At 42.8% G+C, this 22,363-nt stretch overlaps 1 protein-coding gene across 3 annotated transcripts in view; it reads left to right on the plus strand.

Annotated features, from left to right (window-relative positions):
* Positions 1-22,363, plus strand: part of Plpp1 (phospholipid phosphatase 1) — a 66,104-nt gene that overhangs the window by 20,496 nt on the left and 23,245 nt on the right. For 2 of the 3 annotated variants that reach the window (XM_021179788.2, XM_021179790.2), the window contains exon 2: positions 13,457-13,611. The exons of the other annotated variant lie outside the window; for it this stretch is intronic. In XM_021179788.2, the coding sequence (XP_021035447.1) occupies positions 13,457-13,611 (155 nt within the window). The remainder of the gene's footprint in view (positions 1-13,456; positions 13,612-22,363) is intronic. 3 annotated transcript variants of the gene reach the window in all.

The following is a 22,363-nucleotide window of genomic DNA, read 5'->3' on the forward strand; positions in this document are numbered from 1 at the left end:
CTTTAACTCCGCTGGCTACCCTGACTACAAACTCCTCCTACAGCAGTTCTGCCTCAGCCTTTTTCTTTTTCTTTTAAAATTTTGAGGCAGGGTCTCCCTATGTAGCATAGGCTAGTCTAGAACTTACTGTATGGCCAAGCTGGCTTAAACTTGAAATCCTCCTGCCTCAGTCTTCAGAGTGCTAGGATAAATAAATGTGTGCCATGGAGCCCAGCTAGTCTTTAACATTTTAATGGTTCTGTGATTGTCATTGTATCTGACTTGTCATGTTCTCTCTCATTTAGAAACCTTGTGTATTTTTTTTCATTTTTATTAGATATTTTCTTCATTTACATTTCAAATGCTATCCCCAAAGCTCCCTATACCCCGCCCCCCTCAACCCACCCACTCCCGCTTCCTGGCCCTAGCATTCCCTGTACTGGGGCATATGATCTTCGATCACAATACCAAGGGCTTCTCCTCCCATTGATGGCCAACTAGGCCATCCAACCTTGTGTATTTTTAAACACACGTTTGTGTGTACATGTGTATGGTGACTGCCCTGGCTGAGTGAGGGACTAGCTTTTGAGAGTTGGTTCAGGCCTTCCCCATCAGGCTTTACCTGCTGAGCCAGCTCACAGGCCCACATTTGAATACCTAGGTTGTCTGCAGTTTCTGCTGCATATAACATCCTTGAAGGAACTTTGGAATCTTCGGGTCACCGTTGGTATCTCAGTGTACTCTGGTCTATTCTGTCAACTTCTCTCCATCTTGATAACTCCATTAACGGGAGATCAGACCGGGAGAGCAGATTAGGCGGTGTTGACTATGAGACGGGGAGTCTGCTAGCTTCTGTGAATTCAAGGCTTACAGAGGCATTTTATCTAGACAGACAATTCCACTACTTGAGTTAAGCATTCAGATAGATTTGCATATTATTGCAAGAGACCAGAAGAGAAAGATTAGGGAATAAAGCATTTTTTAAAGATAAATGGTAATACGCCAGGGCTTTCATCCATCACATTTCTGGGTGATAGGTAAACATTAGTCATTTACTAGGTGAGGAAACTGAAATTAGGAAAGAAATGTGCTCCTGGGAATGTGCCAGAAGCCAACCAATGCAGGCCTGCATATCTTGACTACCCAACCCTGTATAGTCTTGGTATTCTGTCTGGACTCCTCCCCCACAGTTACCTGTTAACAGCCAGGCATGCTCCTCCCCACAGTTACCTGGCAATAGCCAGGTAGGCCTGACCCACTATAAAAGGGGCTGCTTGCCCCCTCCTCTCCCTCCCTCTCTTACTCCTGCTTCTCTCCCTTGCTCCCCATTCCCTTCCCCCTCTCTCCACGTGGTCATGGCCAGCCTCTACTTCTCTACTTTCTCCTTCTCTCTGCCTTTCTCTGCCTCGTCTACTCTCTTAATTCCCCTCCCCATGCCCTAAATAAACTCTATTCTGTACTATACCTGTATGTGTCTGGTCCCCCAGGGGGAAGGGATGCCTTGGCATGAGCCCGCTGAGGCACCCCCTTCTACCGCACCCCGCCAGAACATATTCTTATGTTCTTTTCTCTTTCTCTTTTTATAATCATATCATCCAGGACTCCAACCTGCTACACCGAAGCAAGGATTACAGGAGCATTGGAATAGACACTTGTAGGACAAGCAGACCTCTGCCAGGTGTGTAGGGCTGTACAGTGCAGCAGATATGGAGATGAGATGAGGCTTCAGGCAAACGGCAGTGCCTTTTCTGTTGATGTGTTTTGTTACACAATGTAAATCTCTCTCTTTTGGCATATATGAACTTAGATGAAACATTTTTTTAATTTTTATTTTTATGTGTGTGTTTGTGTGTGTGTGTGCAAGTGCCCAAGGAGGGCCAGAGGGGCATCACATCCCCAGGAACTGGCATGGCAAGTCCCTGGGGATGTACGTGTGCACTGGGAACCAAGCCCAGGCCTTCTGCAAGAGCAGTGTGTGCCCGTCATCGCTCCAGGCCCGTATTTAGGCAGTGTAGGATTTAGCCATGTAGTCGCTACAGAGTCAGGATGCACAATTGGTCAGTTTTTCCATAAGTCACTGGTTTGTTATTCTTTCACACTTCCCCCACCGCCCTCCAGTTCTGGTAGCCACTGAGCTGGTCTCCATCGTATAATGTTATATAATTCATATAAACAGAGTTATATGGTGTGTGTAGCCTGCTGAGTCAGCACAATGCATTTCTGATAAGCTGCCCACTTATGGTGCACACATTCTAGTACAATTTTGCTGTTCCTTTCAAAATATGTCTGTATTATTCCCAACTCCAATTCCAATTCTGTAAACAGAATGATTTTGACATGATTAAATTATAGTTCCAAGTACCAAAGAAATCTCAGTAGATTGCCCTGATAAGTGTTCCAGAGAAGGGAAACTAGAAATAATCACACATCACTTAGTCATTTCCCTGCCTCTTGCATCCAGAAAGCCACATGGAAAATTTGCTACTGACTCTGTGACCTTAGACAGCATGGAGAGAGAGAGAGAGAGAGAGAGAGAGAGAGAGAGAGAGAGAGAGAGAGAGAGAGAGAGAGAGAGAGAGAGAGAGAGAGAGAGAGAGAGAAACAGCTGTTAGCATAGGGAATGGAAGGAATGAGTGTTCTTGGCCAGTTGGCCTGTCATGTGCTTTTCTGAAAGGGACAGCAGGTGACCAGCAGTTGTGAAAAAAAACAGGTGAGCCCTCTTACCCCCACCCCACCCCGTCTTCCCTCAACACACACACACACACACACACGAATCTGAGAGTACGTAGTAAAGTACCCTACTGTAACAGCTTTGGAAAATTTTGGCTTTGCTTTTGTGCTGTTGTGATCCTGTGGGTGGGTGGATGATCTACCACAGAGCACATGTTCAGCCCCACCACTGGGTTTCCTTTTCAAGCTGTTTAGATGGATACCTAAAAAGAATGTAGGTATGTGAGTGAGCGAAAATGCTCCAAAGTTGAGGACATTGTTGGGAACTACTGACTCAAACCTATAGAATGCAAAAGCAAGCAAACAACAACCCAAACAAACAAACAAACAAACAATCCTTCTCTGGTAAGTGTCACTTAAACACAAACTCTTCCTTCTTTGCTTTTTCCCTTTGTTCTAGTGAGAGAGAAGCAGGGGGTAGGGTGTGCAGAGTCAATTCTTACAGCAGAATCAAGCCAACCACAGAGAGGTGGTGCTCTCAGGAAGGCAGTGACCAGAAGGCAGGTGCCTGTGGAGCTGAGGCTGCTCTGTTCTTTCCCCTTGCCTGCTACTCTGTCACGCTGAGCCACTACTCGGCCACACTGACCCTTCATGCCTGCCCTTTCCAACTCTACCTTGAACTAACTCTTGGTTCTGAAGTACAGCTTTCACCAACTTCTCCATGGTCAATACATGCTGAAGGCCGGCAAGATGGTCCAGTGGGTAAAGGTGTCTGCAGCCAAGTCTGAGGACTTGAGTTTGAGCCCCAGAACCCATGTAGTAGGAGAAAATCAACTCCTGGAGGTTTTCCTCTGACCTCCACCCACAGTCAGAAGTAGCACATATCAGTGGGTCAGTAGAAGGATGCTCTATGGGACTCTGGAAAGATCCTGTAACCTGTTTGCAAAGAAAGTAAGAAACTGTATTTGTCAAAACTGAATGGCACACAAAAGAACATTTCTTAAGGTGGGGATGCATAGAACTTTCTAAAAACAACTTCTTGTCTGTTTAATATTGTCGGTTTTTACAGTTCCCTTCCATTGTTTCAGTACAGTACTTAGGCATCAAGATGGCCACTTAGCCTGTGTGGTAGAGTGAGCTGCCCCAGGGTCACATAGAGCAGGGTCACCTCCATATGCAGACTAACGGATGGCACAGAATTAGGTTTGTGTGTGTGCACAGAGCTGCTCAGGCTCATGGGGTTATACACTGCAGAGGGGTCACGGGAAAAGGTCATTCCTCCAGGAAACCCATGCCCCGGGGTCAGACTCCTTCCTTAGAGGATAGTGGGCGTGAGGTGGGGTGTGATCTTGTCCTCCTTGCTGCCACACGTCCTCCCTGGGATGCCGCTGGCCCGCCCCATTACACACCCGACAGCTGGCTCCCGGGAGAGTGAGCGGGTGTCTGAGTTTCTGATGCTGTGTAACTTAGAGAGATTATTAGTGATAATACTTTTTAAATAATTTGCTTTAGCTTTGTCCCATCTGTCTCCTACCCCGCGCCCCGACCTGCAGTCTTAAAAGCTAAATCACGACCAGCCATCTCGTAAACCCGTGAAAGCACCACCACACACCTATACATGTTCACACACCTCATTGTCAGTCTGTGGACTTTCTGCTTTGTATTCTTTCATTTTTCTAGGCTCCTAAAAAGAGTTACTACATCGATACTTGTTTAATTAATTTCTTTTGCTTTGAGCTTTTTGAAACTGGCTTATGTTAATATGTAATTAATTGTAAGATTTTGTTTGTGTGTTTGTTTGTTTTGAACCAGGTTCTTGTAGCCCAAGCTGGCCTGGCATTCCTCGTTTTCATTTTCCTGGGTGTCAGGTTACAGGCATGAACCAATACACATAGCTCAAACACATCAATATACATGCTTTTGTATCCTCAGTGAGTAATGTGGTGTGAGATGCCCAGTACTATATTAATTAATTAACTGATATGCCCCTCATGTCTGAAAATGGGAATAGTTTTAATTATAATTATTAAAGATAAATTAGTTACAATTAAACATCAATACTTAAGTCACACTAGCCACGTGTAAAGTGCTCACTAACCTAATGTGACCATTTGATTGTTCAGAAGTTCATTTGGCTAGCCCTGCCCTCAACTGTTCTTTCTTCTGGTTCTCATTAAACTACAGATGGCTTATATTAATGTATTTTATTAATGATCAGTAACTTAGAGATTTTGTGATTGCGCACTGGCTGGTTTTGTGTGTCAACTTGACACAGCTGGAGTTATCACAGAGAAAGGAGCTTCAGGTGAGGAAATGCCTCCATGAGCTCCAGCTGTGGTACATTTTCTCAATTAGTGATCAAGGGGGGAAAGGCCCATTGCAGGTGATGCCATTCCTGGGCTGGTAGTCCTGGGTTCTATAAGAGAGCAGGCTGAGCAAGCCAGGGGAAGCAAGCCAGTAAGGAACATCCCTCCATGGCCTCTGCATCAGCTCCTGCTTCCTGACCTGCTTGAGTTCCAGTCCTGACTTCCTTTGGTGATGAACAGCAATGTGATAGTGTAAGCTGAGTAAACCCTTTCCTCTCCAACTGCTTCTTGGTCATGATGTTTGTGCAGGAATAGAAACCCAGCCTAAGACAGATTGCTTTGAGGCAGTCTTGCTGTTCAGCCCAGGCTGGTCTTGACCTTTGCTCTTCTTTCCTCAGCCTGTGCCTGTGCAGCTAGGTCTGGCTCCCTAGCGTAGCATTCCTTCCTTCTTGCTGTAATTAATAAGATAGCACCACCCTGTACAATCCTGAATGCCTTCTGAGCACCTCTGTGAGGTTGACTGCTTGAGAAGTGCTGACAGAAGTGACCCCTTCTACCAACCTGTTGAGCCTCCAGGCTATTTCTACTTCTGGATAAGCTAGCATTTCATCCTTGGTTTATTATTATTATTTTTTAAAAAGATTTATTTATTTATTATATGTAAGTACACTGTAGCTGTCCTCAGATACTCCAGAAGAGGGCATCAGATTTCGTTACGGATGGTTGTGAGCCACCATGTGGTTGCTGGGATTTGAACTTGGGACCTTTGGAAGAGCAGTCGGCGCTCTTAACCACTGAGCCATCTTGCCAGCCCTGGTTTATTATTTTTAGGTGGCACAGTTATTACAGTTATAATTATGCAGTAGATCTCAAAAGTTGCAAGAGAGAAAACCTCTAGAACAACTTGAACTTCGTGACTCCATTGGGGGTCAAATGATGGTCTCACAGGGGTCCTGCATATTATTACATGTTTACATTACAGTTCATAACAGTAGCAGAAATACAGTTAAGAAGTAGCAATGAGATCATTTTAAGGTTGAAAGTCACAACAGCATGAAGAGCCATATTAGGGGTCTAACATTAGGAAGGTTGAGAACCAGTGCCCAAGAGGCAAGCATTCAGTGTAAATCTTGTCGGAGGCGCCGTTCAAGCCTAGCAGTCTGTCCTTGCTGCTTACTTCATTGTTCTCGATTTTAAACAGACTATGAAGACAGATGGTGTTAAACGATTTCTTGTTACAGGTAGGGCTTTTTCAGGAGAGCTATATGTATAATTACAGGAAAGAGGGATAGTATAACTAGGTAAGTTATAAGCATAATTTTAGGAAACAAAGTATTGTGGTGAAGCATTTAGAAAACTCGAATGTGGTCTTATTCTTTTTTTTAGAAAATAACTAAACCTGAAGGTGTATGCAGAAGGTGTGTACAGCAGGAAATGCCTTCTACCTAATTGTGTTCTGCCTCCGAAGATACCAACTTAAAAGTTGATTATAATGTAGCAGAGGACTGCCTGGTCTGGCCTCAGTGGGAGAGGATGCTTCTAATCCTATAGAGACTTGATGCCCTAGGGATTGGGCAATCCTGGGGGCAGGGGTGACGAAGGGGTGAGTGAGCACCCTCTCAGAGGCAAAGGGGAGGGGCATAGGGACTAGGAGGAAGGCAACATTTGGAATATAAATAAATAAAATAATTTAATTTAAAAAAGGGAAAAAGTTGATTATATTTTTCCAGACTTTCCCATGTGTATTTAAAAACAAACACCTTTGTTTTATACTAGTAAAATTATATGAATTTTAGAGAATTTTGCTAAATGTAACAAATACATTTCTTTGTATCTGATCCGTACGGATTAAGTTTTTACTTTTAACTTTTACAGATTCTGCGGTAGGAAATTTAATTATGCAGGTGAAACGTGCTAACGGTGTCTGAGCATTAGTATGGTTAATGGCCTATAGTGGTCGTTCAATAAGATTTCTCTTGGAATACATGAGCAGGACCATGTAACATGATCCAGTTGTTTGATTTGTTTGGTGAGACTCAGTAAATATCCACAGACAACTGTGCTATAAATCTTTTCCGTGTGAAACAAATCTTTCTTTTAAACATGTTTGTACTTCAGAGTCTAGCGAGATGGCTCAGTGGTTAATAGTACCTGGTGCTCTTACAAAGTATTGGCTTTAATTCCCAGAAACCACATGGTGGCTCCCAACCATCTGTAACTCCAGTTCCCGGGGATCCGATGCCCTCTTCTGACCTCTGCAGGCATGCATGTGGTGCACATAACATACCTGCAGGCAAAACACTTATACACGTTATAACTAAATTAATTTTAAAAACCCAAAATATATTTTTGCTTCAAGAAGTGGCCACAAAAAGACTTATACTTTTTATTCACAGTATATAGAATTTTATGTACTCCAAAGCTATACTATGTGATACTTTCAGAGTCTTAGAACAAAGGTATAGAAATGTAGTTATCTGGCTAACTTTGAAGCTGTGTGGAGTGAATGCTGATTGGAAATTTCATGGATGGGGTGGAATGCATAAGTGTGATCATATACCTATCATAAAATGTATCGTACATTATGTATCAAAAACAATGTCTTATAGCTCTGAAGAACACAGGAGTTGAATCTGGAAAGTTTCCCTGTTAGGTCTTTAGCATCTCATTTGTAGGTCAGATCTTTTTTGTGTGCCTGCAAGATGGCGTAGAATTCTGTTTTATCGAGTCAGTTAAGAAGAGGCAGTTGGGTCCCTGACTTTGTTTTCACTGAGGAGCGGGTGAGGGCCCTTGGGAGAGCAGTGGTTCCATAGTAGCCACAGCTGAAACTTTGTTTACAGGTGGTCCTGGACACACAGAAGTTGACTTCAGGATTCTAGAGACTTGTAAATGATGTTCGCCTTAGTAATTAATACAGCTCTGTCCAGTTTGCTCTTCTTCATTAGCCGTTTGTGTTGTCAGTGGAAAAACAAGCTTGAGAAAGAATCGTGATTGGAGTTGAAAGTGTTCCCCTGTCCTGTGCGTGTGGCTGTGCATGTACACACACATGTGTGTGCGTTGTTGCTAGAAATTAAACCAAGGCTTCATGTATGTTCAGCAAGCGCTCTGACCCTGAGTCCCACACCTCCAGCCTATTCGTGAGCTTCAGATTGCTTGCTGGGTTTTCTTGTTTCTTTGTTTTGATTTGTTTGAGCTTGCACCTTTAAGCAAGGAAATTTATGTAAACCTTTTCAAGATATGCTTTTGTTGTTACACAAGATAATTATGGGTTTCAGAGGTTGTTGCTTGCTTGTTCATTCCACCAGTATTCCTTGAAGTGCTGACCATGAGTAAAACTAAGAAGAGATTATTAGATGGCAGTATACTCAGGCTTGGTAGAGAGATTATTATTAGATGGCAGTATACTCAGGCTTGTTAGAGAGATTATTATTAGATGACAGTATACTCAGGNGTATACTCAGGCTTGGTAGAGAGATTATTATTAGATGGCAGTATACTCAGGCTTGTTAGAGAGATTATTATTAGATGACAGTATACTCAGGCTTGTTAGAGAGATTATTATTAGATGACAGTATATTCAGGCTTGGTAGAGAGATTATTATTAGATGGTGGTATACTCAGAGTTGGTAGAGAGATTATTATTAGATGGTGGTATACTCAGGGTTGGTAGAGAGATGATTATTAGATGGCGGTATACTCAGGGTTAGCAGAGAGATTATTATTAGATGGCGGTATACTCAGGGTTAGCAGAGAGATTATTATTAGATGGCGGTATACTCAGGGTTGGTAGAGATGATTATTAGATGGCGGTATACTCAGGGTTGGTAGAGATGATTATTAGATGGCGGTATACTCAGGATTGGGAGGAGAGTAGATGACACAACACTGAAGGCATGTGTAGTGAGATCCATGTCTGTGTGCGGGGACATCCACAGGTCTCCCTTTTTCCTCTTCCCATGCTTATGCCTTTATTTCTGGTTCCCACTCTCTTTCCTGTCCATGAGTATTTCTTGCCTCTCACCTTTCCCTCTATTCTGCCTCCATGTTGCTTTTCCCTTTATGTAGCTCTTCTAAGAGTTCTCAGTCTCCATTAAAGCGTAAACTGGATAGTGCTCTTACCCACTAAATAAAGTCCAGAATTTGTAAGAGGTAGTAATAGAGACTCCATCGGTAGTCCTCTTTCTCTCGTGCTCAGATACTGTTTCCCACACGTTTCTGACTGCCCTCAGCTTCTGCCTCTAGAATTGGGAAACTTGCACTTTTTCCGGAGATTTGATCTCCATCACTGCACCACACCTGTCCTCCGAATCATGAGGCTGACCTTGCCTATTGGCATCTACAGGGGTTTAGATGATGGAAAACACAGCAGGAGAAGAGTGTGCCAGTTGTTCTGCGGCCAGTTCCTGCCAGATTTGCTGCTAACAGCCTGAGGAGGCTTCGCCTGCACCTTTCGTTCCCCGAGGCTTAGCATAACACCTTACGTCTTATGCTGAAACTTTTGAACAAATGAAGTGAGAATCAAAGTCACTATAGTCAGCCTGATAGCTTCTAGGTGCTTTTATTGTGTTCTTTTCAGCAGGGAGTTCTGTATGTTTTTGTTTGATTGTTTTTTTGAGAACAGGGTGTCCTATAGCACAGGATGGCTTTAAATTCACTATGTGTCCCAGCATGGCATCCGTTTCCTACTGATCTCATATCTCCATCCTAGTGCCAGGGTCACAAGCCTGCTACCACACCTAGCTCTCATGCTTAAAAAAAAATGTACTTTTAAAATTTTATGTTTATATGAAACAGAAGATCATTCAACTAGAGGAAACATAGGGAGCAAACACACACTCTCATGATCCTAGGTGGTCACTTATCTTCTTCAACATGTCTTAGAAGAAATACATGAAATCAAAAGCACAGGGATGAAGCGACTGGCACGGGCAGGAGCCAGAGGACAGAGCACAGAGAGAGGCACATACATGGTGCACATGTGTACATGCAGGCAAAATACCCATACACATAAAATAGATAATTTAAAAAATTAAATAGCATATATTTTTATGTTTTATATATATATATATATATATATATATATATATATATATTTATCCTTTAGATAGTAAGGAAAGAATGTTAGTCTTTTTAGAGAAAACTCTTCCTGTAACACTAATTTGAATATGCAGGTCTCCATCAATCCCTTAGGATATTACCATTAAAAATAATCTCTGTAACAAATAAAGGATTTTTAAAAATTATATTGTGAGACAGTTCTCTGTGTCATCTTGGCTGGCCTGGAACTTACTACATAGACCAGGCTAGGCTGCATTGGCTTTACAGAGATCCTTCTCCTCTGTCTCCAGTGTCTGGGATTCCACTACACCTAGCAAGAATATTTATTTTTGAGGTAGGATCTTATTGTGTAGCCATGGTTGCCTTGAACTCACGGGTCTTCTGCTTCAGTTCCCTAAATTCTGGGGATTGGCGCATATACCACCACGTACAAATAGAGGGATTGATGAATCTCGGTCCCTTTCCCGTTTTTTTTTTTTCTCCTTCTCCTTCTCCCTCTAACATGTAACAGTAGGGGAAGCCATTGTAATATAACTTGAAGAAAGGATGTTTAGATAATGACAGCTCTCACAACAGACACGGAGGTAGGAGGGAAAGATGTTGAAAGAAGGGTTTCTGAGGGAGGGAGCGATGAGAAGGACTGAAGTCCATCATGTAGATTCATGACGCTGTAACGAATATAACGAACTGTGAGAAAGGAGCCTTGTTGCGTGGACGACTTTCCCTCAGAGCTCATGGTCTTCTCCGAGTTTTCTCTCTCTTCAGTGTGGGCGTTCGGCATCCTGTGTTCACCTGGAGAGCGAGCTAGCTGTGAGGCACCTGAGGCGTGGCTTTTGTATCTTAGTGTTGTCCTTTTCTAGTGTTCATTCATTTTTCCAGAGAATGCATAGCGTAGGCTGCTGAACAAGATAGACAAGCCCCTGCCCTCTAGAGCATAGTAAGCTATTTTTCCCCCTTTCTCGTCTCTCTTCATGGTTTTATGAGGACTGTTAGTTCTTGGCTATTTGCTCTGTTATTCTTGACTTTATGCTTTCTTTGAGAACTGTTTTATCCTAAGTTATAATTACAAATGCTTACACATCTGTATCCTGAATTTTATTTACTTAGCTCTTTAATAAGGTTTTATTCAGCTCCAACTGTGTACCTAGTACAAAGTGAACAGTACTAGCAGGTACCTGCTTTTAGAGTTACTGAAAGATGTGTACAAAGCGGGGTAGTTGTTCACAGTGCCATGGGACAGGTAAGGGAATGGGGAGGAGGGGAGAGGCAGGCTGAGAATACAGGGCCACTCACAGGATTTCAAAAACACAGCAGTTCCATGTGGTTGGGGTCTTCAGGGCTAGATGGGGAGTGGAAGACAAGGCAGTGACACCCATTAGGAAGTGACACATGACCCCCAAGGCAATCCTCTGAACAACTGAGCTAGTACCTCCTTCTAACTTCATGATTCTATCATAGGACCATCTCTGGGCTCCAGACTCTGCAGTGTTACTGATAGGTCTGCCTCTGCAAGTGTGAGCAGCCTTCGAAACACATCCCTGGCATCCTTTTCTCTTCTCATAGCTGACACTGTCACTCAGTGCCTGAATTATTTCAGAGTTGTATTAAATATGTCCTCCTCCTTGCTCAGTGTTTTGAGTGTTAATTTCTAAAATTCTTAGTTTACTGTGTTACTGACTTTGACCGAAAGAAGATTTTTATGTCCTACAAGATAAATTCTTTTTAGGCTAATGTAACCCAGAATCCTTTAGTAAGAACAACTTGAAGCCCTCATGCAATCATTAAAACCTGAAACTTACAGAATGCGGAGATAATTAGCGGCAAAGATGTTCTCTGAGGTCTCGTTATGAACGGATGTATTTATTTTAACTGAAGAAGCATTTTTTTAAAAATGGACAGATCCACTGCCCCAGCCTGTCCCTATCACTGCGCTTCTTTTACTACCCTCAGCTCTCCTGGACAGAAGGAGGAGCCGGTGTTAGAATCCTGGCTGCCTGATGATCTTCATTTCTTTAAACATGAGTAGCAACTGCTGGGAACAGTGGGGGTTCCAGGCCCGTGTGGCGCAGAGAAATAAGGATTGAGCTCTCTGCGTCCTCCAGTGCTCGGCATGCGTGGGCATGCAGTGTGGGGAGGGTCTTGTGATGGATGGACGGGCCCCTTGCTCAGTCCCCCTCCTTTGCTGCTGCAGTTCTGGTGTTGCCAATGCTCGTGCCTGTGCCTGTGCCTCGCCTGTCTGCTGCTTCTTCTTTAGTGCTCTTTTCGGATTACCTCAGTTTGTGTTCATCTCCGAACTTCTATTGGTCCTTTTAAGAATCCTGTTTCTGATTTCATGGTGTGCCTCTGCCTTCATTCTCCTTTGGATGTGTTTGTACTGATAATGGTTAATAGAATTACTATATCACAGTCCAGGTACAGAACCTTCGTTTCTCTTCCCTGAAAAGTCTGTGTTGGTATTTCTTTGTAAACAATCTCTCAAGTGGACATTCTGTTTTTACACAATGTAGCCTAGATCTTAAACGAGTTTTGTACAACTTAGTCTTCAGTACCTGCCTTACCTAGTCTTGAGTATATGATGAGCGAGCAGATGCCTCAGCGTTTGAATTGTATGAAGCAAAGCCTGAATCAGTGTAAATTTGAACAGATTTAGAAATGGCCAGCCAGGTGGCATGGCATGTGCCTGTAGACCTAGCTACTTGGAGGCTCAGGCATATTAAAGTTTAATGCTGTGCTGTGTTTGAGGAGTTTTGGAGCCCTGCCAAGACTAATAAAGACAATTTTCTTTTTGTCTTGAAGAACAAGGGCATGCTCCATTCTGCTTTTCTTTCTTTTTGGTTTTTTTTTTTTTTTTTGAGACAGGGTTTCTCTGTGTAGCCCTGACTGTCCTGGAACTCAGAAATCCTCCTGCCTCTGCCTCCTGAGTGCTGGGAACAAAGGCATGCGCCACCACGCCCGGCCATTCTGCTTTTCTTATCAAATCTCTGTAAAGGTTTTTCCATATACTGAACTTCATTCAATGTGAACTAGATTTTTACTTCTTTGTCCTTCAGATATTATGGTGCTATTATTAGATTTATGTTAGTTTGTCTTTCTCCTTATACATATTTAAGGTATTAAGCTGTTAAATGGGAATTAATTACAGAATGTAACATAAATAACTTGCCTATATTCTCAGATTTATTTTTCCATGGACCAATTTTGTTCTTTTCCCTGGTGGCTTCTTTTCTGATTGTACCTGAGATCAGAAGTCAGTGCAAGCGAGAGAATCGATTTTTGAATGCACAGGCTCCACATAATGTGATTAGCCCTTTTGCTGGGTGTCTGAGAATATCAGTCCTTCTCCAGAAAGACCTGAACTTAGTTAAGCTTTATATCCCATGCCCTCTCCTTCCTGAAGAAGTGAATTGAATGTAATCATATGTGTTTTTTCCCTTCCCCAACAGCTGCCATGCCTATGACTATTTTAAAATTGGGCAAAGTATATCCATTTCAGAGGGGCTTTTTCTGTACTGACAACAGCGTGAAGTACCCGTACCATGACAGTACCATCCCGTCCCGTATACTCGCCATACTGGGGCTTGGCTTACCCATTTTCTCTGTAAGTAAATCAGCAGGTAGTAACGGGTTTGTGCTGGAGGTTGGATGAAGCGATGGTGCTGGGGTGGGGGTAAATTCAAGCCCTGCCTTACTAGTGTTACTGTGGAAAATAGTTGCTGAAGGAAAGAACCCCACTGTATCCCTGGAGAGTGATGTGTGTTCCCTAACACAGCTTGAAGCTGTTGGACCACCTCTTCTCAGTACACAGTGAAGAGGGACTCCACTGCTGCTCTGTACGATCTCATAGCTGAGCCCAGCCACCGGCCGCCTGCCTGCCCGCCCGCTCCTGAAGTCCTGTCACTTCAGGCGCGTGTCCTTTATGTGGCTTGGAAGTAGAAAAGAAGGAGCAGGGCAAAGACCAGTGTGCAGCCGGCCCCCATGTGTCTTCTGTGTCCTCCTAGGTCTTGTCCGCTAAGCTCTGTAGCCAGTTCTACATTTTATCCTCAGTCAGCTCTGCAGCAGGACTGGCTGGCTTCTCTTTCCTGTTTTCCAATAAGCAACTTTTTGCTTTAGCAGTTCATGAGTCTGAGTGATTTTGGTCTTGCATTGTAAGTTTTCTTTTTTCCTGAATAGTCTCCAGAACAGTGTTCTAGTACCTAACGGACCTTGAATTTTATTATAGTCTATAATAAATTATTATATTGTATAATAAATTATTAAATTATTATATTATATGATAAACAATAAATTTTATTATATTATATAATAAATATTATATTATTTATGTATATTATTTTATTATACTTCTGTATACCTAAAATTCAAATTTGGTTTAACAGTTTTAAAATAAAAGGGGTGAAAGATTGGGATTAAGAAGTTAGTTTTAGGAGATACTTTTCTCTAAGAGGCAGGAGCCACCACAGCTGGCTTTATGTCGTTGAGGCCTCAGGATTGTGAACAGTGTGAAGGGAAGTTTGCAGGACTGTCAGTGATAAACAGTCCACTGCACTGGGCAAGGGCAAGGTGTTTGTTGTGTCTGTTATTGTATGTCACTGTTGCCAGATCAAGCTGTGAAAATTTACTCAGTGTTCCTTAAAGATCAGGAAGTAAACCGTAGTTGGTACCTTTTATCTTTTTCTTAAAACTTAATTGCAAAAATATAATTTATCAATTGAATAAAACTTATAAAGTAGATCAACAAGAAGCAGCAAATTTTGGTCTTCTACCTGATGAAAGCCAGTAACATTTCAGTGTTCAACTGTTTTATCTCATTATGAGAATACTGCACATTCAGCTCTGTGCCCTTCTTCAACAAATGGTTTTTAAATAAATGATTACAGTAAGTACCAAAATGTTAGGCAGTTGAAATGAAGAACAGTGACACAAAGGTATGTATTTTCTTTAAAGTAGTGAGAAAAACTTGCTATAAACCTTTGAGTTCTTGGTATGAATTCTTGAAAGTGTATTGTTAGAGCTCACTTGGAAAAACATTTTAATCCAAACTCAGCAAGCTAGAAGGAGCAGTGTGTAGCTGGCTCCTGGGCCTTAGTGTGCTACAGCTTCTGAAGCTAATACAAAAGGAGCTCTTACAACTTCCAGGGCAGAGTTGTCTTAATAATTTGTGCATAAAATCTCATATAGAAGACATTTTTTTCATTTACGTGTATTATTCATGTTTGGCATAACTATACAAACACACACACACACATACACACATCTCGTATAAAATTTGATGAGTAATAAGAATTTAAATGGTAAAAAGTTTACATTTTAAAAGTGACTTTTTTTCTTTTACATTTTAAAAGAGAAACGCAAGCGTGGTGGGCACCAGAGTGTTTGGACACTAGTTTCCCTGTGCCCTGGTTTTCTTTCTGGTGCTGAGATAAAACACAGACCAAAAGCACCTCAGAGAAGGGTTTAGTTGGCTCGAATTTTCAGGTCACAGTGAATCACTTCGGGGAGTCAGGGTGGAACTGTAGCAAGTCTTAACCCAGAAAGCACAGAGGGACACTATGTGCTGGCTGCCTCAGACACCTGTGCTTAGTTTTTTTACACAGCTCAGGATGCAGGGTAGCCTGCAGGGAATGATACTGCCTACCAGGGCTAGGTCCTCCTCCACCAATCCCCTAGAGACATGCCCACAGCAGGCCAGTCCCTCAATTGAGACTCCCTTCTCAGATGTCTCTTTGCTGTGTCAAGTTGACAGTAAAAGCTATCTAGGACAATGGAAGATTCTAGTCTTTATAATTTCACTGTAGAAAAATGTGAAGTGAAGGCACATTCATTAATCTGTTTTAATGTCATTTTGAAAACTATAGCTGAGGAGGCTGTGAACTTTACCTTTTTATTTTTTAATTTAAGTCCTAGGAAAGTGGTTGAATTTGTGATATTTGCTTTAAAAATAATGTTATTTTTAAAGTCAGGTTCTCATATCTGCAGCTGACTGCTGAGGTAAAAGTTTTTGGTCATTAAAAATAAACCTGCCTGCCCCTGGGTACACAGCAAGGCAGGGTTAGGTAGAGCCACGAGCAGATGATTGGCAAACTGGGTTGCATTCAAATTAAAAAGCTCTCCTCTGTGAAAGACACTGTTCAGACAGTGATAGCACAGGTAGGTGTTTCGGAATGCCTTCTCCCAACCCGATGAAGGACCACAATTAAAGCTATGCCTAGAACTTTAAAACTACCCAAGCTGTGTGTAGCCATTAGCCTGTAGTCCTGAGCTTGGGAGGCTAAAGCAGGAAGACCTTCAGTTCAAGGCCAGCCTGAGCTACATAGCTGGAGGGTGGGAGCGGGGCTAAAAAGTGAAGGGTACAGAGAAGACACCCCAATTAAAGTGGACTGGAGGTCTGAAGAGAAAGCCCAGACTAGAGAAGGTAGGCATATGGTAAATGAGTTGTGACAGGAGGCTCTGTGCCAACTCAAACTGCGGTCTACCGTGCACTGCAGCTTAGTGAGAAGTCAAGACCGATAATGCCAGCCGCACCCGAGAATGGTGTGGCTACTTTGGAAGACACTGCTGCAGTTTCTTATGAAGTTAATGTAGTCTGACTGTAGGATACAGCAGTTGTGCCCTAGTATTGACCCAGATGATGGAAAACTTGTGTTCACATAAAAATAAAACAAAGCAAGCCATACACTCATGTCTGTAGTACTTTTATTCATAATTGTCCAAACTTAAAACAAACAAGATAGCACAGTTTTTAAGTAGCTGAATGGAAAAATGAACTGTGGTATTAACAAATGCCATGCATGAAATATTCATATCTGGTGACACTTAGAAACAAGTTATATAGCTCAGTGCTAGCTGTGGGCATGGGCAAGGCCCCGGGTTGTGTCCTCTGGGTTGTAAGAACAAAGCAATAGAATCCAAGGAAATATGTCATCAAGCCATGAAGACCCATGCATGAAAGAACCCTCCGTGCATATTGCTAAGAACAGGAAACCAGTCTGAAAAGGCTGTGTATTTTATGGATCATGTATGATATGATCCGGTATGATATGATATGATATGGAAATGCAAGCCTATAGAGCTATTACAAAGATAGGTGGGATGAGCAAGGATGTAAGGATCACCTACAGCAGAGGGTTTCAGGTCAGTGAGACTATAACGGGGGCGCATGACCCCATGATGGATCAGTGCACAGAGAACCGTAGCATAAAGAACAAGCCCTAAAGGGAAGAGGCCTGGGCTTTATTTACTCCTGGCGTACTAACACTGCTTCTTCAGTTATAGCAGATGTGCTGCACCAGTGTAAGGTGGTGATAAGAGAACCAGGGCTGGTGATGATAAGAGAGGGTGTGGATGGGAGCATTTACTTTCTGTTCAGTTTTTAATTAACTTAAATGTGCTATAAAAAATTAAGTGAGGCTTAAAACCTGGTAGGGTATCTGCCTGGCTCATGGAAAGTCCCTACCACACTACCCACAAATAGATAAACACACAAAATGTGTGTGTGTGTGTGTGTGTGTGTGTGTGTAGCTCAAGCTGTCCTGTCATTGTGTAGAGCAGGCTGGCCTCAAACTCACGGAGATCTGCCTGTCTCTGCCTCCTGAGTGCTGGAATTAAAGGCATGTGCCAGTAAACCTGGCTTAAAATATATTTTTCAATTTGTTGATAGTTCGATAAAGTATCAGTGTTGTTTTGTTACATAATACATAATGATACACAATATGCATTTTTATAAAATATTATCTTCAGTATTATGAATTTCTAGGGATAAGGTTACCTGATAGGATGTCAAATATATGTTTTAGAGTTTTGCATGCTGTGTTAACTAATAAAAATTAAAATTACATTTATGTTGTGAGCTGTGTGCATATGCTAATAAACACATGGAGGCGAGGGGTCAACTTGGGAGAGAGTGGGTTCTCTCCTTGCACCTTGGGTCAGGGATTGAGCTGGTCTTCAGGCTTGGCAGCATCTGCCTTTACCCACTTGGCCATCTCCCTGGCCCTAGGCATTGATTTTCCATAATATTTATTTCAATTGCAAGCTATTGGTTCTTTTATTGCCCTGGCATACCCTATGTTAAAGGCTTCATGCTGCTTAGGCAAACATTCTACCTCTAAACTATAGCTCCTGGACCTTACAGGTCTTATGAAAGAGGAGTAGACAGCTTAATAACTGGACATACCTTTATTTCTTAAAACTTATTATTTGAAAAACATGGTGGTTTTTAGGAATTCAGTTTTTAACAATAGTTTTATGTTTTTACATTTGAGCCCCTGCCCCAGAGGACTATAATATTGTGCCATTTATTTAAAAAAAAAAAAAAGTGTAGCCAAGCATGGTGGCACCTGCCTTTAATTTCAGCAATCAACAGGCAGAGACAGGTAGATTTCTGTGAATTTAAAGCCAGACTGTCTCAAAAATTGGAAAGGAAAAAAAAAAAGTTTGTGGGATATTTAGTGCACTTACTGAGAGAAGCCATTACTGGTCAAATGCTATACAATAGACTTGTAATACATTAAACCCTTTTGGAGATCTGAGCAGGAAGGCAAGAGGTTGTGTGTAGAAGCACCTGTGGTGAAGGTTTTCTCCGAATACAGACTCACAGTCTAAATTTAAAGCTCTGGAAAGCAAGCCTCTTGAATGTAGTCAGTATTACATAATTAAGCCTTGCATGCCGTAAGCAACACTCTCAGTCAGGGTCCACAGCAGCACCTCGTAACCAGAAACAGCAACCAGAGAAGCAAGCGGGGTGAAGTTCATGGTGGGCCTATCACCTGTTCACTCCATGAGATGATTTCAAGTTGAGTTTGGGTGTCTGTTGACTGCTTTGAGAGCTTTGTCAGGCGGGGAGGCTCAGCAGATGGAGGCACTTGCTGCTGCCAGTTTGATGATCTTCCTTAGCCATAATTTTTTCCTTTAACAAACCCAAAATCTCCAAATCCTTTTTTGTTGAGAAGGGCTATGACTAAAGTCGATGCGAACCCACTTCTGTAAACTTACCCTCTGTGACTAGAGGGCAGGTTGTCTTAAGTCCTAAGAAGTGAAGATGTGGAGCCTAGTGCTTTTGCAGCTCTTTGTGTGTGAATAGTGTCCCCACAAGTCTTCATGAAAGGCGTCAGCATTTTCCAGACCTACAGATAGTGTATGTTGCACATTGAGCTCTCTGGACTGTGCGCCTTTCCGGGCTGTGTGTCTGCCTTGTTGCCGGGGTAGCACGGAGGAGGAGGCAGAACACAGTCTGGAATCGAGGTTTCAGTCCGTGTTTCCCAGGGTGAGGAACAGAGGAGTCTGAGATGAATGCTGTGGTTCCGGGTCTCCTGTGTACCCAGATGCTGCGGGGGTACTGCTGAGAATGGGAATAGGGGTCCTCGGGTCCATGTTTGCCCTGAAGGTGTCTATGTGCCAGGCAAGAAGGGGATGGCACAGCCCTGCAGGGGGACAGAATCTGGTTTGGTTCTGAGTGAGAGAGGAGGGAGGGAATAGAGGGGCTGGAAGAGAGACGGCTTCCCCAGCCTTCTCAGGGAGATTTAGGTCCAGCTCTTTACGACTAGGGCCTCCCCCTGGGACAATACTCGATGAAGGAGACGTCATTGCTTGTTTAAACTGCTTTATTCAATGATAGATGTGAATCCATACAGCTTACTCAGGGTGAACCAAGGATTAACTACCCTTTGCAAGAAGGAATGCCCAGGAAGGGAAGCTCATTGGCTAAATACCGGGGCCTATCAAGATACTTTATTAGCACGGAGAGCTTCAGGTTTTTTATGTTATGTGGCCGATTGTCACGGTCATCTCAGCTGAGTGTCGTATGTGTCCCAGATCAGGTAGTTTGGCAGGGAGCTGGCTCCACACCTGCTATTCTCAATTCTGAGATTCCCTGGGGTTTGAGCCTGCTCAACCACACCAGTTCTTCTGTCTGGTGGCACGATCCACTTGCCCCACAACCGCTTAGTAGTAAATGGTGGCCAGATTCCTGGGGGCACCATGTTTTAATAATTTTAAACAAACATCAACTCCATGCCAGTCTGCTTCTATTCATATCGTCAAGTGTTAGCATTTATTGGGTCTTAAGAATGGCAAGTTTTACAGTATCACAGACCCACATTTCCAGTATCACAAGAAATGGAATGTCAATCGTAGAAAGAAAACAGTTCGTTTGTACCGGTTTGTGATTAAGGAGCAGTTAGCATGAGCTCAGAGAATAGCCTTAGAGCAAGCAGCCTGCTTTTGGAGGAGGAGCTCGGCCACTGCCTGTCTGCTTACGAGGTAGGGAGCTGCGGTGAGGGATCTTTTTACTAGCAGCTTTCCTATAGTGAGGGTGAGAGAACAGTTCCTCTCTCGTGGGAGGAGCAGCAGAAGTCCCGGGCAGGTTCACTGATTTTTGTCAGTAGAGTCTGTGGGAGTTTTGAAAAGCTCAAGCATGTCAATGCAGATTTTATTTATTTTTTTTGATATTTATGTAAGTAAAAAGCTTGGTTTCTCACTACTCATTACAGGTATATAGACATAGAATTAAATTTCGTATTGATTGGATACTCTACAATCTTTCTAAAGTTGCTCTTCTAGAATTTTGAAATACACTCCCTGGGCTTTTTCTTTATTTTCCCAGGTTTAGTTCCATCTTACCAGATCTATGCATGCCCCCATCCCTTTTCTCTTTCTTTATAAAAAGAATTTATTTGGCCTGGCTGTGGTGGTGCATGCTTTTAATCCCAGCAGCTGGGAGGCAGGGGCAGGTGGTTCACCGAGTTCGAGATCTGCCTGGGCAACAGAGCAGGTTCCTGGACAGCCAGGGCTACCCAGAGAAACTGTCTTTGAAAAAACAAAACCTCAAAACACAAACCAACAAAAGTCACACAAGCTCGCCTGTGCTTTTGCACCACTGCCCCCTTTTCGTTCTCTTCTGTGGAGATTTCCTTTGCTGTACTCAGGATCACTGGACTCGTTTCTCCTCTGTCCCATTCCCTTCGTGGTCTCACGGCTTTAATAGAACTTGTGTGTCAGGTTCTATTTAGCTTGACTTCTCCCCTCCACAGCAGATATCAAGTCTACTGTCTGCTGTCTGCTGTCTATTGTCGTCTGCCTGCTGCTGTCTGCTGTCTGCTGTCTGCTCTGCTGTCTACTGTAGGGAGCTCAAGCAGATGCACCACCTTCCCCAGTTCCATTTCCAGGGCTTCCATTCTCTGTTAATGTAGTTTTCTACTCTTTCATATATTTATACCTAATCCACCAGCAAATCCTGTTGGCTATTTTCAGCTGAAGTCCATAAGTTGACCACAGTCAGACAGCCCCTGACTCCTAATTGATGACCATATAAAACGGGATCTCAGTTCATTGTTGAGCTGACACTTGGATGATTGCTTCATAACTAAAGATGATTTCCTCAGGACATTAAGACCTCACTCTCTGATGCATCTTTAGCTTTTGTAATGACATGTGCCCTGATGCTGACAAAGGTAACATTAGCTGTCTGGAATTTCTAAGACATGGGTGGAATTCCTCAGTCTTTTGGTCTGCATACTGAATTGAGTTAAATGTATTTAGAATTAAATTGCTACCAAAGTCTTTAAGATTTAGTAAGAGAAATTAAAATAATCAACAATTTGCACTTATCTTGGCCAGTGTTCTACTACTGAAAAGAGACACCATGACCAATGCAACTCTTATAAAGGAAAGCATTTGGGGCTTACTTACAGTTTCAGAGGTTTATTCCATTATCTTTATGGCCTGGAGCATGGTAGCATGCAGGTAGACATGGTAGCTAAGAATTATACATCTTTATCTGAAAACAGCAGAGAGAGACACTAGGACTAGCTTGAGCATTTGAAACCTCAAAGCCCACCCCCAGTGACACTCTTCTTCAAGAAGGCCACATCTACTCCAAGGCCAGATCTCCTAATCCTTGTCAAGTAGTTCCACTCCCTATTGACAAAACATTCAAATATTGAGCCTATGGGGGCCATTCTGTAGGCTTAGATTTTACAAAGCCTACTTTGTGTAGGGTTCTTAAACATTTCAACCTCCCTTCCAGCCCACCAACTAGAGGTAGGGAAGAAAGAGGTTAGTAGGAAAAGGGGATTGTGGACATGTTTAGAAGGAGTTCTTAGGGGCCATTCCACTCTTCTCTGTCAGGATACCAGGATTCTGGTCCAGTAGCAAACGCCAAACACAAATAGTAGTGGCAGCTCGATGCAACAGTGGAAGTGGACTGAATACCACAAGTTCTTGGCACGTTTCTCTCTATGCGTGAAGACCAACAAAGAAAATGTTATACAGCGGCGTAGCAATGCAAGAGTGCCCTCCCATTGTTTATGGGGTTTCATTTATACTCTTTCTAAACGCCACACATCCTCTCAAGT

Source organism: Mus caroli, chromosome 13 (genome assembly GCF_900094665.2).
Source record: "Mus caroli chromosome 13, CAROLI_EIJ_v1.1, whole genome shotgun sequence".
Lineage (NCBI taxonomy): Eukaryota > Metazoa > Chordata > Mammalia > Rodentia > Muridae > Mus > Mus caroli.